This window comes from Scyliorhinus torazame, chromosome 2 (genome assembly GCF_047496885.1).
Source record: "Scyliorhinus torazame isolate Kashiwa2021f chromosome 2, sScyTor2.1, whole genome shotgun sequence".
NCBI classification, from domain to species: Eukaryota; Metazoa; Chordata; class Chondrichthyes; order Carcharhiniformes; family Scyliorhinidae; genus Scyliorhinus; species Scyliorhinus torazame.
Genome location: NC_092708.1, coordinates 116,039,455 through 116,056,009, shown reverse-complemented (window position 1 = coordinate 116,056,009; position 16,555 = coordinate 116,039,455). Strand labels below are relative to the sequence as shown.

At 45.0% G+C, this 16,555-nt stretch overlaps 1 protein-coding gene across 4 annotated transcripts in view; it reads left to right on the top strand.

Annotated features, from left to right (window-relative positions):
• ubr3 (ubiquitin protein ligase E3 component n-recognin 3) overlaps nucleotides 1–16,555 on the top strand; it is a 606,570-nt gene that overhangs the window by 565,297 nt on the left and 24,718 nt on the right. For all 4 annotated transcript variants that reach the window (XM_072475854.1, XM_072475858.1, XM_072475857.1 and 1 more), the window contains 3 exons: nucleotides 4,790–4,972; nucleotides 10,508–10,717; nucleotides 14,701–14,840. In XM_072475854.1, coding sequence (XP_072331955.1) covers nucleotides 4,790–4,972; nucleotides 10,508–10,717; nucleotides 14,701–14,840 — 533 coding nt within the window. The remainder of the gene's footprint in view (nucleotides 1–4,789; nucleotides 4,973–10,507; nucleotides 10,718–14,700; nucleotides 14,841–16,555) is intronic.

Here is a 16,555-nt window from a genome sequence, read left to right as displayed (position 1 = left end):
TGCCCCGGCCAATGAAGGCAAGCATGCCGTATGCCTTCTTGACTACCTTCTCCACCTGTGTTGAGGCTTTCAGTGACCTGTGGACCTGCACACCTAGATCTCTCTGACTGTCAATACTCTTGAGGGTTCTACCATTCACTGTATATTCCCTTCCTGCACTAAACCTTCCAAAATAAATTACCTCACATTTGTCCGGATTAAACTCCATCTGACATCTCTCCGCCCGTCTCCAAACGATCTAAATCCTGCAGTATCCTCTGACAGTCCTCATCGCTATCCACAATTCCACCAACCTTTGTGTCGTCTGCAAACTTACTAATCAGACCAGTTACGTTTCCTCCAAATCATTTATATATACTACGAACAGCAAAGGTCCCAGCACTGATCCCTGCGGAACACCACTAGTCACAGCCCTCCAATCAGAAAAGCAGCCTTCCATTGCTACTCTCTGCCTTCTATGACCTAGCCAGTTCTGTATCCATCTTGCCAGCTCACCCCTGATCCCGTGTGACTTCACCTTTTGTACCATGAGGGACCTTGTTAAAGGCCTTATTGAAGTCCATATAGACAACATCCACTGCCCTACCTGCATCAATCATCTTTGTGACCTCTTCGAAAAACTCAATCAAGTTAGTGAGACACGACCTCCTCTTCACAAAACCGTGCTGCCTCTCGCTAATACGTCCATTTGCTTCCAAATGGGAGTAGTTCCTGTCTCGAATAACTCTGTCCAGTAATTTCCCTACCACTGACATAAGGCTCACTAGCCTGTAGTTCCCTGGATTATCCTTGCGACCCTTCTTAAACAAAGGAACAACATTGGCTATTCTCCAGTTCTCCGGGACATCACCTGAAGACAGTGAGGATCCAAAGATTTCTGTCAAGGCCTCAGCAATTTCCTCTCTAGCCTCCTTCAGTATTCTGGGGTAGATGCTTCCTACTTTCCGTACATTCCACACAGGCTTCATCTGTTCCCAGCCTTCTAGCCCTGACAAATACCTCCTTTTTCTTTTTGACGAGGCCTACAATATCTCTTGTTATCCAAGGTTCCCGAAATTTGCCGTATTTATCCCTCTTCCGCACAGGAACATGGCGGTCCTGAATTCCTTTCAACTGGCATTCGAAAGCCTCCCACATGTCAGATGTTGATTTACCCTCAAATATCCGCCCCCAATATAGGTTCTTCAGTTCCTGCCTAATATTGTTATAATTAGCCTTCCCCCAATTTAGCACATTCACCCTAGGATCACTCTTATCCTTGTCCACCAGCACTTTAAATCTTACTGAATTGTGGTCACTGTTCCCAAAATGCTCCCCTGCTGAAACTTCTACCACCTGGCCGGGCTCATTCCCCAATACCAGGTCCAGTACAGTCCCTTCCCTAGTTGGACTATCTACATATTGTTTTAAGAAGCCCTCCTGGATGCTCCTTACAAACTCTGCCCCGTCCAAGCCCCTAGCATTAAGTGAATCCCAGTCAATATTGTGGAAGTTGAAGTCTCCCATCACAACAACCCTGTTGCTTTTACTCCTTTCCAAAATCTGTCTACCTCTCTGCTCCTCTATCTCCCGCTGGCTGTTGGGATGCCTGTAGTAAACCCCCAACATTGTGACTGCACCCTTCTTATTCCTGATCTCTACCCATATAGCCTCGCTGCCCTCTGAGGTGCCCTCCCGTAGTACAGCTGTGACACTCGCCCTAACCAGTAGCGCAACTCTGCCATCCCTTTTACATCTCCCTCTACCCCGCCTGAAACATCTAAATCTTGGAACGTTTAGCTGCCAATCCTGTCCTTCCCTCAACCAGGTCTCTGTAATGGCAACAACATCATGGGCGTCATTCTCCGACCCCCCGCCGGGTCGGAGAATGGCCGTTGGCCGCCATGAATCCCGCCCCCGCCGAAGTCTCCGGTACCGGAGATTGTCAGGGGCGGGAATCGGGCCGCGCCGGTTGGCGGGACCCCCCCGCTCAATTCTCCGGCCCGGGTGGGCCGAAGTCCCACCCAGAAATTGCCTGTCCCGCCGGCGTAAATCAAAGCTGGTATTTACCGGCGGGACCAGGCGGCGTGGGCGGGCTCCGGGGTCCTGGGGGGGCGTGGGGCGATCTGACCCCGGGGGGTGCCCCCACGGTGGCCTGACCCGCGATCGGGGCCCACCGATCCGCGGGCGGGCTTGTGCCGTGCCGTGGGGGCACTCTTTCCCTTCCGCCTCCGCCACGGCCTCCACCATGGCGGAGGCGGAAGAGACTCTCCCCACTGCGCATGCGCGGGAAACTGTCGGCGGCCGCTGACGCTCCCGCGCATGCGCCGCATTTCCGCGCCAGCTGGCGGGGCACCAAACGCCATTTCCGCCAGCTGGCGGGGCAACAAACTCCATTTCCGCCAGCTGGCGGGGCGGAAATCCCTCCGGCGCCGGCCTAGCCCCTCAATATTGGGGCTCGGCCCCCAAAGATACGGAGCATTCCGCACCTTTGGGCCGGCGCAATGCCCGTCTGATTGGCGCCGTTTTTGACGCCAGTCGGCGGACATCGTGCCGTTGGGGGAGAATTTCGCCCCATAGTTCCAAGTACTTAATCCAAGCTCTAAGTTCATCTGCCTTACCTGTTATACTTCTTGCATTAAAACATATGCACTTCAGGCCACCAGACCCGCTGTTTTCAGCAACATCTCCCTGTCTGCTCTTCCTCAGAGCCATACTGGCCCTATTCCCTAGTTCTCCCTCAATGTTTTCACCTTCTGACCTATTGCTCCGGTACCCACCCCCCTGCCATACTGCTTCAGTGACACCTTTCCCCTGGCCAGAATGGGTGGGGGGGCTGTAGTGCCAGATTCAGCACTTGGAATATCATTAATTATGCACATGCAAGTTCCCCTCCAACTATCCTGATTGGCCGGCGGTTGATTCGTCAGCTGATGAAGGTCCCAGTGTCATATTTAAATATTGGGCCAGCACATTCTTACCACTCTCTCCAGCCCACCTATCTTTACCAGACAATGCAGGATATCAGATACCCAGAGGGAAATGGCTCATCGCCTCAAGGGGAAGAGTATTCTTGGAGTCACCAAAACTCTCCCCCCACCCCCATCCCCTCCATTCTCCACTTGGACCTCTACCCACTGCATCTGGAGTCTTCATCCATCCTCTTTCAGTAAAAAATGTGATATCCCTTTGACTCCCCTTGTTTGTGAGCTTTTCATGCAGTCTTGCCCAGGTCAAACTTCCCTTCTGCCTTCCATTGTTCATCTTTTTCTTTCCCGCCCTGCCCCTCTGCCTGCCAACGTGGCCCCTCGCCCTTCCCCCATCCCAACCTTGCACAGCCCTATTTCCACATTGACCCCCTTGCCGTCATCAAGCCACTCTCCCTTGCCTCACCTTCCACTCCACCCTTGGTCAATCCTGGACCTTTGTTGCGATGGATGCATGAGTCCCGCAGCACAGAGCTGTCCAATTAGACACTGGTTTGTAGTACCAGGGGGAAGAAGGTGACCCCTGTACACGCCAACCCCAGGCGCTGTGCTGATCCAACTAGTTGACACAGAAGGGTCCATGGGTCCAGCAGCATAGAGCTGTCCGCGAAGACCAGCTCGTCATGGCAGTGGAGTGCAGGAACATGTCTGCCCTGGCAGAGTGATACACGGCACATTAGGAACAGCACAGCACTATGGCAGCATTGCGCACACCTCAAAGTCTCTTGCCAACTGCGGACCGCCTTGTGCACGGCACTCATTAGCAATCAGGTTTGACACCGATGTGATTTCCCACTGGCGTGAATCTTCCAAGATCTTCTGAGATTGGAAAGCCTGAAAGAACACCGGCGGGTGGCAATTTTAATGAGCATTCATGAGATGCAAATAACGTCCAAGCCACCATTGGTGGAATTGCAATGTGATTTTACACTGACGAGTTTCCGATTTTTGGGTTCCCGCTAGATTCTACCTGCCACCAAACATACCACAGGAGTGATGGGAAAATTCTGCCGTTAACCTCCCATTTAAAGATAATTCTCTGTCTATTAACCTGAGGTCAAATTAAGAATAGTGGCAACCTGATCACGAAAATATAACTTCTAATCAGATTCAGATGATATTCTCAGTAAAATCTGGTTTCGCAAATATCTGAACATCCAAGATTAAATTACTGCCACAGGACATGTTTAGTGGTAATTGTTTGGCAAGCGTGTTTTATCTTGTGTTTATTTTGTGCCACAGCTCTCTGTGTGGACACAAACTATTCATATACTAAAGGCTTGTGTAATTGTTTGCAATTGATGACCAAAAAATTCTGAATGAGTGAATATTTAGTGACTTAGTAAATCACATTATCAGATACATTAAACCTATTTGCAGCTCAAATAGTCATGTACGGGTAAATTCCTATAATAGTATTTACTTCTTAATGCTTATCTATGTTTTCCCTTTTCAGTAATCTTCAAAATATTTTCCCAGATAATATTACCTTTATTTCAATAGAATAACAAAAAAAAGTAATGTGACACAAAATATACATAATTTATTTTTATTTAAAATATTTTACCAACCTTTTGTATAATTATGGAACATGTAAAGCATGTCAGAATATTTTGTGAATGATTGGAATGTCAATTGTCCTATTTGTCTACTCATTTTCTATTAGCAGTGCATCATCATCATCATGAAATCATGCTGCCAGGAAAGTGTCATGTCTGCATTTAATGACTGTTGCCAGATTAATGTGTTTTATAGTTTATTGCCTCAGCAATTTATTATAACAGATGGTCTGTGTAAAAATGACTTTTTTCCTCATTTATAAGCGAACAGAAGAAGAATTTGGGATGCTTGCCAGCTACCTTGGGTTACTGTCACCCTCTCTTCAGTCAAGTGATGAGGTCAATAGTTCCTCCTGCCTTGAATGGCCAATAGCTGCTCCAGGTATTATATCTCAGTGGTGCTTGGAAGTAACGACTTCTGCAGAAAGTCACTCAGAACAAGTAATGGTAAGATTAACTGTTGTGCTTTTCATAGCAAATCTACTTTGTAATATATTTCATAATTGTTTATTTTCATCTTTTGATTTTATGCCATTTACTTGACTCTAAATTCCAGCTGAAAATCATCTGCTTTATACTCAAGCTGCCAGACGACATGCTTGTTAAGCTCTTCTGTTACTACTTAAGTGACTCAAGGGAGTTCAATTCCGAAAGGAACAGCAAACATTATTGTAAATGATGACTTTTCCCAGGGAAGATGAGAGCAGCTGGTTAAGATAATTACTGATCTTCATTTCTGAAGACCTTTGGTCTAACATAGCCCAGAGGAAGAAGAATGGGAGTGGGTGAAAAATTACACACACAGTGCTCATAAAGTATAATTGTTGTTTCCTGTTTCAGTTCTAATAGTCTATAAAATGTAGAAAGGAAACCGTGTAAAGTGAAAGCTTTGCTGATTATTTGGTATATTTATATCCTGATACGTTTTGTAACATGTTTCCCTCCTTCCCAGAGTCAGATAAATCAGAAATAGTAAATTATATTGTCTTTAACTCTCCAAATTGAGTATTTAAATAAAGGTAATCTCACCTTCAACCCATGCATTCAAGTGCAAATGTTTGGACAGATCTTCGTCAATGCAGGTCTGGTTCTGAATTATTTATTCATTAATATGTACACCGTGTCAAATGAATGAATATAGCTATTCAGTTTTGCCATTTTCAGCTGAGTTCAGATATCTAATTTTCCTGCTAAAATATGTATTCATATGAACCTTTGAGAGAGTTGCTTTTTTAAATGCAAAACTCCTGAAACATTGATCTTTTAGATCTATTAGATGAAGTTGCTTCAGAGCTAAAAACTATATTGTCTTAACATTCACAAGGCAGTAAATCACTTGAACATTGGTCACCCCAGTTTCAAATCAATTGATCAAGGAGCTACAATAGGCAGTGAATAAAATCAGTCTTGATTGAGAAGTCCAAGTGGATTAGCTTGGCTTTCACATGGTGTGATGGGGAATGTATGAAAAAACTAGCACAGCTGACATTTAAGTAAATGAAAGATCTTAACAGCTGGAGCAGTAGCAGATGCTGTATCAACATGAAAAGTGATGGCTGCAGAAGAACATACATTATTTCAAAAACACTTCTAAAATGCTTCAAAATGTGATGAGAATTGATGCACAGCTTAAATATTAAAATGCAATATGCAGCAATTTTTAAAGAGCAAAATTCGCAAACCATTAAATATAGTTTTTTCAAAGTTTTGAATTGTTGGAGCAAAAACCGTGCACTGTTTCATTTCAAGCACTATTTATGTCACATTTCTTTTCTAATGTAAAAACAATTGTTGAAAAAGTCAAATTTGGGATTACCAATTTTCAAAAGAACAACCAAGCCATCAATTCCTCAAAAATTACTTCAACCCTCTCTTTCTCTTCTTCTGCCCCAGAGGTAGCCCCTCCTAGCCTACCAGCCACTAAAGATACTCTGGGAAGAATTTAATGCCTCCACCAACAGAGCTGAGTTCTGAGGAAGGGGGGTTGTGGGGTGGGGCCCCATCACCTCCCAACACCCCCCATCAATGTCTTGGCAGCTCTCGGGAGACCAGGATTTCCACTCCACTGAGGGTAGTCCCGTAATTAAAGGCCACCTGTGGAACCCAGCGTCCTGGGAGCAGGCTTCCCATTTCCAGTTAGCCACTAAATTCCCTCAGGGTGTCCAGAGAGCAGGTCAACAGGGGGGTGTTGCCAGTTTTGGTGGTGGAAGTTAGGAGCCCTCCACCACCCTCATTAGAGCCCACCACCCGCTGATTCCCTATAGCTTCCTTTTCCAAGTTCACATAATTTCTCGCCCTTTTTTCCCTCATTAGACACCAACACTTTCCTTCCTCTGAGAGTTAAGACAGCTACTTTTTCCTAACTCAGTTCCTGATTTATCTCGCCCTTGGCCTATCTGACATTTTTCACTTTCCTACTCCTTTTCCTCCCCCCACCCAACCCCAGTTTCCTGGCACATATGCTAATACCAGTGATGACCAAGCCATGGCTTCCTGAATGATTATGTCGAAGTAGACAAAAAGAAACACAAAACATTAGTACCCAAGCTGGGCTAAGGTTATATTGTGCAGTCTTCTGTACCAATGCATGTAGTATGCTGGTTGCTTTAAAATAAATGCAAGTACCTGCATAGTTGACCATCATATGCTAAATGTACCATTGTGCAAAATACAATAATCTGTTTTCGTTCATGTTTATGATTATTACATAAATCTGTAATCATGTAACCTAAAAATTGCTTTTCTAGCTTGTCAACTTTACTTAAGTTTCAATGTATCCATAAATAGTTGCAGCAAGCTTATACTCACCCCAGAATGGTGAGTATAGCAAGCCTAAAAATTCTAATTCGATCCAGTTGGGCATCGTTGACCTTCCATCAGCATAATATTACACCAGGTGCTCAACATAATTAGTTGATTTGAAGAACTCCTTGGTGTGGACACCATAAAAGGGTCCTCAGAAGACTTTTTCTAAGCATATAAATAGCAGAACGGAGTTTTGAAGGGTGGGGTTGATTATGAACCAAAAAGGCGATCCTGGAGAGCAGAGGCCATGGTTGAGTGCTAAATAAGTACTTTGCATCTGTATTGTCGGAGAAAAGCATGCTGCTGTTCTCTCTGTAAAAATAGGAGGTAATAGAGATATCGGTGAAAGGAGGGATTTCAAAAGTTGACAGTGCTCAAGGTAGAAAAATAACTCATCCAGATGGGATGTATCCTATGTCACTGGAGAAAATAACGGTGGAAATTGCAGAGACTCTGTCTACTTACTTCTAATCCTCGCCAGATATGGGAGTGGTGCCAGAGGATTGGAAGATTTCAAATATTACACCTCTGTAATGGGAGTGGGGGGAGATAAACACCAACTAAAGATCAGTCGAACAAGAGTCATGGGGAATCTTTTAAAGGCATTAATTGGAGAGACACTTGGGGATATGTTGGTTAATAACTGAAAACCAGCATTGGTTTGTGAGAGGTAAATTGTATGGGGCAACTTAAATGATGTATTTAAAAAGGTGTTTGATAAAGTACCAGATAGTAGATCTATTATCAAAATTGAAGTCCATGTGATTAAGAGGGCAATGGGAGTAGGGATATAAAATTGGCTAAGATTCAGAAAGCAGAGACTAGTGCTGAATTGAAATATTTTGTAAATACCAGTGTGTTGTAATAAACCAAGTTTTCTTTGATCTACTCAGTTCTTACTCATTTGTGGTCTACAAAATAAGTATACAGTGGCATTACCCAGGGGTTAATACTGAGACCACAGGGCTTTTTAATAAATGTTAATGACCTGGATTTTGAGACACAAGATATAATTGCAGAACTTCCAGATGTTATACAATTCAGTGTAAACAAAGAGGAGGGCATAAACTGGTGAAATGGAGAGATACCTGGCAGATGAATTTAATGCAGTGTACTGTCCAAGGTTATATTTCCATAGGTAAAATGAGGAGATGCAATATAACCTAAATGATACAATTTTAAATTGGGTGCAGGAACAGAGAAACCTGGGGTTGTTTGTGCACAAATCTCTGAAGGTGGCAAGACAGGTTGAGAAAGCTGTTAAAAAGCACGGCTTTTGGCTTTAGAAATAAAGGCCTAGGATATAAAAGGAAGCAACAAACTAAGGGCAGAATTTAACAGAAAAATGTCTAAGTTCATTTGTGGCGAGTTTGCCGGCGTGTTTCCCACCACTATCTAATGACACAGTCACTTATTTGGGTCCTGGGGTGTTCCTTTCCGGATCACCCCACACAGAATTTTTTTTAGCACTGGGGAGCTGAATTCCGAGATCAGGCCGCCATTTTGAAAGGGTGCCCTGATCTCTAAGTGAACTTGTGGGTCCCCCATACCCCCCCACTCATGGACAGTGTCACTCCCCACACACATGGCCACTATCCCCCGCACCCCACAAGTGAGGACACCCCGCTATGGAGTCCCTGAAGACCCCCTCACCAGGCCTCCCACACCCTCTTACAGGCCTCCTCTTCCAGAACCCTCACCCGTCAACCTCCTAGAGGCCCCTACTTACTTGCCCTGCAACCCCCCCCTTTCATGGGCATGGCCCTCCCTCGGGCCAGTGCCTAGCTGCGGCCTCGCTGGGAGGCTGATAGATCCCGGGTAAGCTTTCCTAACTAGGTTTAAATTTGGTCACGCCCCGGTTGGACGGGAGTCTGATTTTGACGCCTCGCGGGACTTGGGTCTTTACCGTGAGACGTAAAGGCGATCTGGAAGCCCGTCGGAGGCCCCTCCCGGGAGCTACAGGCCGCGTTGTGCTCTCGCACGCGCGCAATGTGGCCGGTAAATCGCGCCCTAAATCTTTGTAAAACACTGAACACTGGTTATGTTCTAGCTCCAGTCTTGGAAAGACTACCATACCCAGGCACAATCCTCCAGTCTTGGAAAGACTACCATACCCACGCCCTATTCCTGCAACCCCACCCTAAGCGGCAATTTAGCATAGCCAATCCATCTAACCTGCACATCTTTGGACTGTGGGAGGAAACCAGAGCACCCGGAGGAAACCCACGCAGACACTGGGCGAATGTACAAACTCCACACAGTCACCCGAGTCGGAATCGAACCTGAGTCCCTGACTCTGCGAGGCAGCAGTGCTAACCAGTGTACCATGTGCCTCCCTCAGGGGTTGGTAGCTATATGGAAACCTATGTATCCTAGAAACTTTGAGTTGGTTAGTCTGTGTATTTCATCAACACTACGATTTCCATGGGGCCAATAGTTGAACGATATTGTGGAACAGCATTGGATACTCCGATAGACAGGCTACTTATGGGAGTTCCTTGCTATGTCTAGATGTGATGGGAATATGTGAGCCATTGAAGAGAGGCCTGAAGCCTGATCTACTGTGGTTTTCTACTGTAAAGTATTTTGTAGGTAGGGAAAGATAGACAGACGTTATCCATTCCCAGATCTTGATCCTAAGTAGAATTCTGAGGCAGAAAAGAACTGATGGTGATTATACTTCGGTAGTGAGCCTGAAAGGTTGCCGTAAACCTAAAGCTTGTATGCACCCAAACACCATATGAGTATTGACACTACAACTTTGTAGAGATCGTTTTTAACAATTAACATAATGAATTCAGGAGAATTCCGTAGGAACCCTCTTAAAAAGAAGAATTTGAAAAAGCAGCAGAGAATTTGCCATCTTTATCTTTACAGCAGTCCAAAGATTCACAGAGCATGTGCATAATCATAGCAAGACTGTCCGTCAACCACGATCAGAAATAGGAATCCATTGCCCTGTGCACTGCCTTAAGAGGATTGTCTCTCAGTGGATTGCTTCAAATAAAGATAGTTAAGTCTCCCCTTTAAGTCTAGTAACTTCCACGTCTCACTTAACCACGATTTCAGGTAACGTTTAGTGATTGTTCCCTCAGCTAAGGTTGTTTTACTCTTCACATATTATTGTATACAGTGTCAAAGCAAGTTTGAGATTAAACATTTTCTTTTTACTTTCAGAATCTACTTGTTCAGGATCCACAGTGGTCTGTACCATGTCTTCTTCAGCTACCAGAGAATTACAATACCATCTTTCAGTACTATCATCGTAAAGCCTGTGTTCACTGTTCAAAGGTGCCTAAGGATCCAGCTCTTTGTCTAGTGTGTGGTACATTTGTGTGTCTCAAAGGTCAATGCTGCAAACAGCAAAGTTATTGTGAATGTGTACTGGTGAGTAAATTATATACATTTTAATATATTAAGGCAAAAATAGATTTTTTTGGTTTAAGTATTCAATATTTTGTGGTTTTTGCACAAGGGGAAACAACCTCAATTGCAGTCTTTTGTGAAGCGTTTAGAGGGCGGGTGATAATTGGATCTGGTCAGACAGATGCAATCCTGTCCCCAGCTTAAAATCATTTTAATAGTCCTTCATCTCTTTATAAACACTCCTTAAAACACACCTCTTTCGCAAGCGTTTGGCCAGCCCCTCCAAACAGTATCTTCTTTAGTTTGACATCTATTTTTGTCAATTTGTTTCCTGTATTTAAGGTACTAAAGAAATTGAAATTATTTTACACATCCATTATAAATAATTTTGTCCGTATTTATAATGGAAGCAGCTTAGGTAAATATGTCACACTGTATTTCCACCTTCGGCTGGCTGTAGGGTATAGTTACAGTACAGCGGTAGCACAGTTGTTAGCACTATGGCTTCACAGCACCAGGGTCCCAGGTTTGATTCCCCACTTGGGTCACTGTCTGAGCGGAGTCTGCATGTTCTCCCCGTTTCTGCGTGGGTTTCCTCGGGTGTTCCGGTTTCCTCCCAAAAGTCCCGAAAGACATGCTGTTAGGCAACTCATGTACTCGAACAGGCGCCGGAATGTGGCGACTCGGGGCTTTTCACAGTAACTTCATTGCAGTGTAAATATAAGCCTACTTGTGACAATAAAGATTATTATCATATGATGTTCCTCTGTTAGATTTGGAAGATAAATGAACTCATTCTGACTGGCTTACTGAATGATTTTTCTTTCCCCACCCCTTCTGATTTTTTTGTGTTAAAGGTACTATATAAAGTAAATTTGTTACACCTTTGCTCACCATTCTTGCCATGCGTCAGCTGTGTCTCAGTAGGTAGCAGTCTTGCCTGTGAGTCAGCATTTTCTTGAAGAAGAGTGGGAACGTTATCGCTGATATCCTGACCAGTATTTCTCTCTCAATCATTTCTAAAGCCGATCACCTGGCCGTTATTGCGTTACCATTTGTTGGTGTTTCCTGTGTTCATATTAGCTGCTGTGTTTCCAATATTACAACAGCGACTACACTTTAGAAGTATTTCATTTGCTATAAAGTACTTTAGGATGACCCGTGATCATGAAAGTTGCTATATAAATGCAGGTTTCGTTGATTTGGGAAACAAACAGCAATATGAAATTGTGGGTCTTCACAGCTCACATCATTAAAAATCTCTCTTAATGTACAGGATATTTTCTGACAACTGGATGTTTTAGTTTTACAATTCCTCCAACCCCCCCCCCTTTTTTTTTAAAGTACCCAATTCTTTTTTTTCCAATTAAGGGGCAATTTAATGTGGCCAATTCACCTACCTTGCACATCTTTGGGTTGTGGGGGTGAGACCCATGCAGACACGGGGAGAATGTGCAAACGGCACACAGACAATGACCCGGGGCCGGGATCGAACCAGGGTCCTCGGTGCTGTGAAGCAGCAGAGATAACCACTGCGCCACCATGCCATACCACTGGATGTTTTTCCTTTAATGCCATACTGTTCTCTAGAAATGTCTAAATATTAACATTTTTGAACATTTAGATTTATTTCAATAGTTGTTCACAGGGGCTCATTCACTCAGTCATTAGCTTAAATATGTTATTGTACAGTTGGCTCTTTATAGAGATTCTGTATTCTTAAAATGAGGGATGCAATGAACTATATTTAGAAAAGGAAAGACTTGAATGTATAGAACATATTTCCTGACTACCAAACCTCTCAAATCCCTCCTCGGGAATCACAATTGCACTCGGTAAACTCCCACAAATAACAATGCTATGATGACCAGAAAATCTGTTTCTATGGTGTTGATTTAAGGATAAATATTAGCCAGGGCACCAAGGATAACACACACGCTGTTCTTCAGAATAGTGCCATGGGATCTTCAATATCCACCTGAGCAGACGCGGTTTAATGGGCAGAGGGATTCTCGCTTAAGGGAGCAAATAAAGCAGTGTCAAACCAATACATTGATAATTAAAGAAGAGTGTTTAATAAAGATTACCATTGTGTGATTAAGACAGCCAGACAGACACACACTTCACTTCACTTCCCCACCCACTCACTCGCTTTCTCAGTCTTTCTCACACTATCTGACTCTCCCATAGTCACTCACTCGCCCTCTCACACATTCACTCAATCACTCTCACACTCAATCACTCTCGTTGCCAAATTAATTTACTCTCTCTCCAATGCTCCCCACACACTCACTCATTTACACACTCCCACACTCACTCCCACTCCCATGCACTCTCACACTCACTCACACTGTCCCACATTCACGCACTCTCACACTCAATCACTCTCTTTGCCACATTCATTTACTCACTCATTCTTCCACACTCACACTCCCACCCACACTCACTCAACTATCTCCCATTCACACTCCCACACTCACTCACTCTCCCACACTCACTCACTCCCCCACACTCAGTCGCTCACACTCTCTCCCACACTTACTCACACTCTCTCCCACACACTGTCCCTCACACTCGCTCACTCTCCCACATTCACTCATTCTCTCTCCCACACCCCTGGGCATTCTTTTCCTCCTCACGAGTGTGTGAGTGAGTAAATCGTTTCATCTCGCCCCCAACCAAGTATCCTGCCCGCACCATTGGATCCAGCATCGCCCAGCACAGAACGGGTCTCCCCATTCCCAACCTGGCCCAGAACACTGCGGATCCCTCCCTGTTCAGCACGGAGCGAGTCTTTCCCAGCCCAGCACGGAGCGTGCCTCTCCTGGCACAGCATAGAGCGGGTCACTCCTGGCCCAGCACGGAGCGGGTCTCTTGTGGCCCAGGATGGTGCAGATCTCTCCTGGCCCAACATGGAGCACATCTCTCCTGGTACAGAATGGTGCAGGTCTCTCCTGGCCCATCACGGAGCACGTATCTCTTGGCCCAGAATGGTGCAGGTCTCTCTCCCGTCCCAGCATGGAGTGTATCTCTCCCAGCCCAGAATGGTGCAGATCTCTCCTGGCCCAGAATGGTGCAAGTCTCTCTCCTGGCCCAACATGGAGCGCATCTCTCCTGGCCCAGAATGGTGCAGATCTCTCCCAGCCCAACACGGAGCGCGTCTCTCCTGGCCCAGAATGGTGCTGGTCTCTCTCCCGGACCAGCAAAGGAGTGCATCTCTCCCAGCCCAGAATGGTGCAGATCTCTCCTAGCCCAATACCGAGCGCGTCTCCTGGCCCAGAATGGTGCAGGTATCTCCTGGCCCAGCACAAACCAAGTTTCTCCCAACCCAGTACAAAGCGGGTCTCTCCCTCCCCTACCCGGCCCAGCCCAGCATGGCACCGCATGGCAGCACCTCTCTCTGTCACTTTTTCCATCACTTCTCCAGAGCCCACTTGCTGCTAACAGTGTTGCTGCTCCTCCAGTCACAGGCTGCATCTCTCCCACATCTGCTGCCAATAGGCTAACCTGTGAGTATATCAGCTGCAAAAGCAGGAGAAGAATGGCCTGTGATTGCAGGAACAGTTTCTTTTAGAAACCTCCATTACACTTAGCGGCATTCGGAAAGCTACCTCTGGGGATCATATTAGGGGGCTTTGTGGTCCATATCTGCCCTGAAGGCTGCACTTGGACAAGCCTGGTTTAATGCCTTTTGTTTGTATTCATTCGTGGGATGCAAATGTGGAATTTCTTACCCATCCCTTAAGAACCGATGATAAGCTGTCTTTTTGAATCCAACTGAATGTCTTGCTAGGCCATTTTAGAAGGCAGTTAAGAGTCAATCACATTCCCATGGTCTAGAAACACATGTTAGTGAAATTGGGTATGGACAGCAGATTTTCTCCTGTAAAGGACGTTGGAGAACTAGATGGGTATTTACAACAACCCAGTGGCAATTTAGTTAATTTAGGAATAAATATTTGAAAGAATTGCTTAATTCTAAATCTTTTTAAAATATATACCAGCATTCCCAGAACTGTGGAGCAGGAACCGGAATATTCCTTTTGATTAATGCCTCCGTAATCATCGTCATTCGTGGGCACCGATTTTGCTTGTGGGGATCTGTCTACCTCGATACTCATGGTGAAGAGGACAGAGATCTAAGGTAATATGGTTCAGTAGTGTTTCTTGATTTAGGACTATCATAGTGGTGTGTTCCTGAACTAGTCTTCTGAGGCCTTGACTAATAATACAAGAGAGATTAATTCAGATGTGAATTTGTGACCATGAATCTTTTGAATTGTCCTAAAAATGCAACTGAACAAAGAACAAACAAACAAAGAAAATTACAGCAGAGGAACAGGCTCTTCGGCCCATCCAGCCTGCGTCGATCCAGATCCTTTATCTAAACCTGTCGCCTATTTTCCAAGGATCTACTTCCCTCTGTTTCCCGCCCGTTCACATATCTGTCTAGGTGCATCTTGAATGATGCTATCATGCCCGCCTCTACCACCTCCGCTGGCAAAGCGTTCCAGGCACCCACCACCCTCTGCGTAAAAAACTTTCCACACACATCTCCCTTAAACTTTCCCCCTCTCACCTTGAAATCGTGACCCCTTGTAATTGACACCCCCACTCTTGGAAAAGGCTTGTTGCTATCCACCCTGTCCATACCTCTCATAATTTAGTAGACCTCAATCAGGTCCCCCCTCAACCTCCGTCTTTCCAACGAAAACAATCCTAATCTACTCAACCTTTCTACATAGCTAGCACCCTCCATATCAGGCAACATCCTGGTGAACCTCCTCTGCACCCTCTCTAAAGCATCCACATCCTTCTGGTAATGTGGCGACCAGAACTGCATGCAGTATTCCAAATGTTGCCTAACCAAAGTCCTATACAACTGTAACATGACCTGCCGACTCTTGTACTCAATACCCTGTCCAATGAAGGCAAGCATGCTGTCTGCCTTCGTGACCACTCTATCGACCTCCGTTGCCACCTTCAGGGTACAATGGACCTGAACTCCCAGATCTCTCTGTACATCAATTTTCCCCAGGACTCTTCCATTGACCGTATAGTCTGCTCTTGAATTAGATCTTCCAAAGTGCATCACCTCTCATTTGCCTGGATTGAATTCCATCTGCCATTTCTCTACCCAACTCTCCAATCTATCTATATTTTGCTGTATTCTCTGACAGTCCTCCTCGCTATCTGCAACTCCACCAATCTTAGTATCATCTGCAAACTTGCTAATCAGACCACCTATACCTTCGTCCAGATCATTTATGTATATCACAAACAACAGTGGTCCGAGCACGGATCCCTGTGGAACACCACTAGTCACCTTTCCCCATTTTGAGACACTCCCTTCCACCACTACTCTCAGTCTCCTGTTGCCCAGCCAGTTCTTTATCCATCTAGCTAGTACACCCTGAACCCCACACGACTTCACTTTTTCCATCAACCTGCCATGGGAAACTGGTCATTAATGTTCATCTGTTTGACCTGGAGGGGTACAGCAAAGATTTGCCATGTGATACAGGAGCTTAAAGGTTTAAGTTCTGAGGTAGGGCTACATAAACTTTGCTATATTCATATGAATTTCAAAGTTGGGGCATGGTCCAATTGAAGTGTTTAGAATAACAAAAGGATTTGATGACTTAGGTACATGAGAACTATTTCCCAGCTGGAGGAATCTAGAACGAGGGACATAATTTTAAAGTTAGAGCCAGCCCATTTAGTAGTAAAATCATGAAACAGAACAAGGGGTAATGGAAATCATAACTTTCTTTAAAGGCGCTATATAAATGCATTGGAACATCCCAAAGCACGTCACAGGAATATTATAAATAAGGTGTAGCACATGGAGAAGGAGAT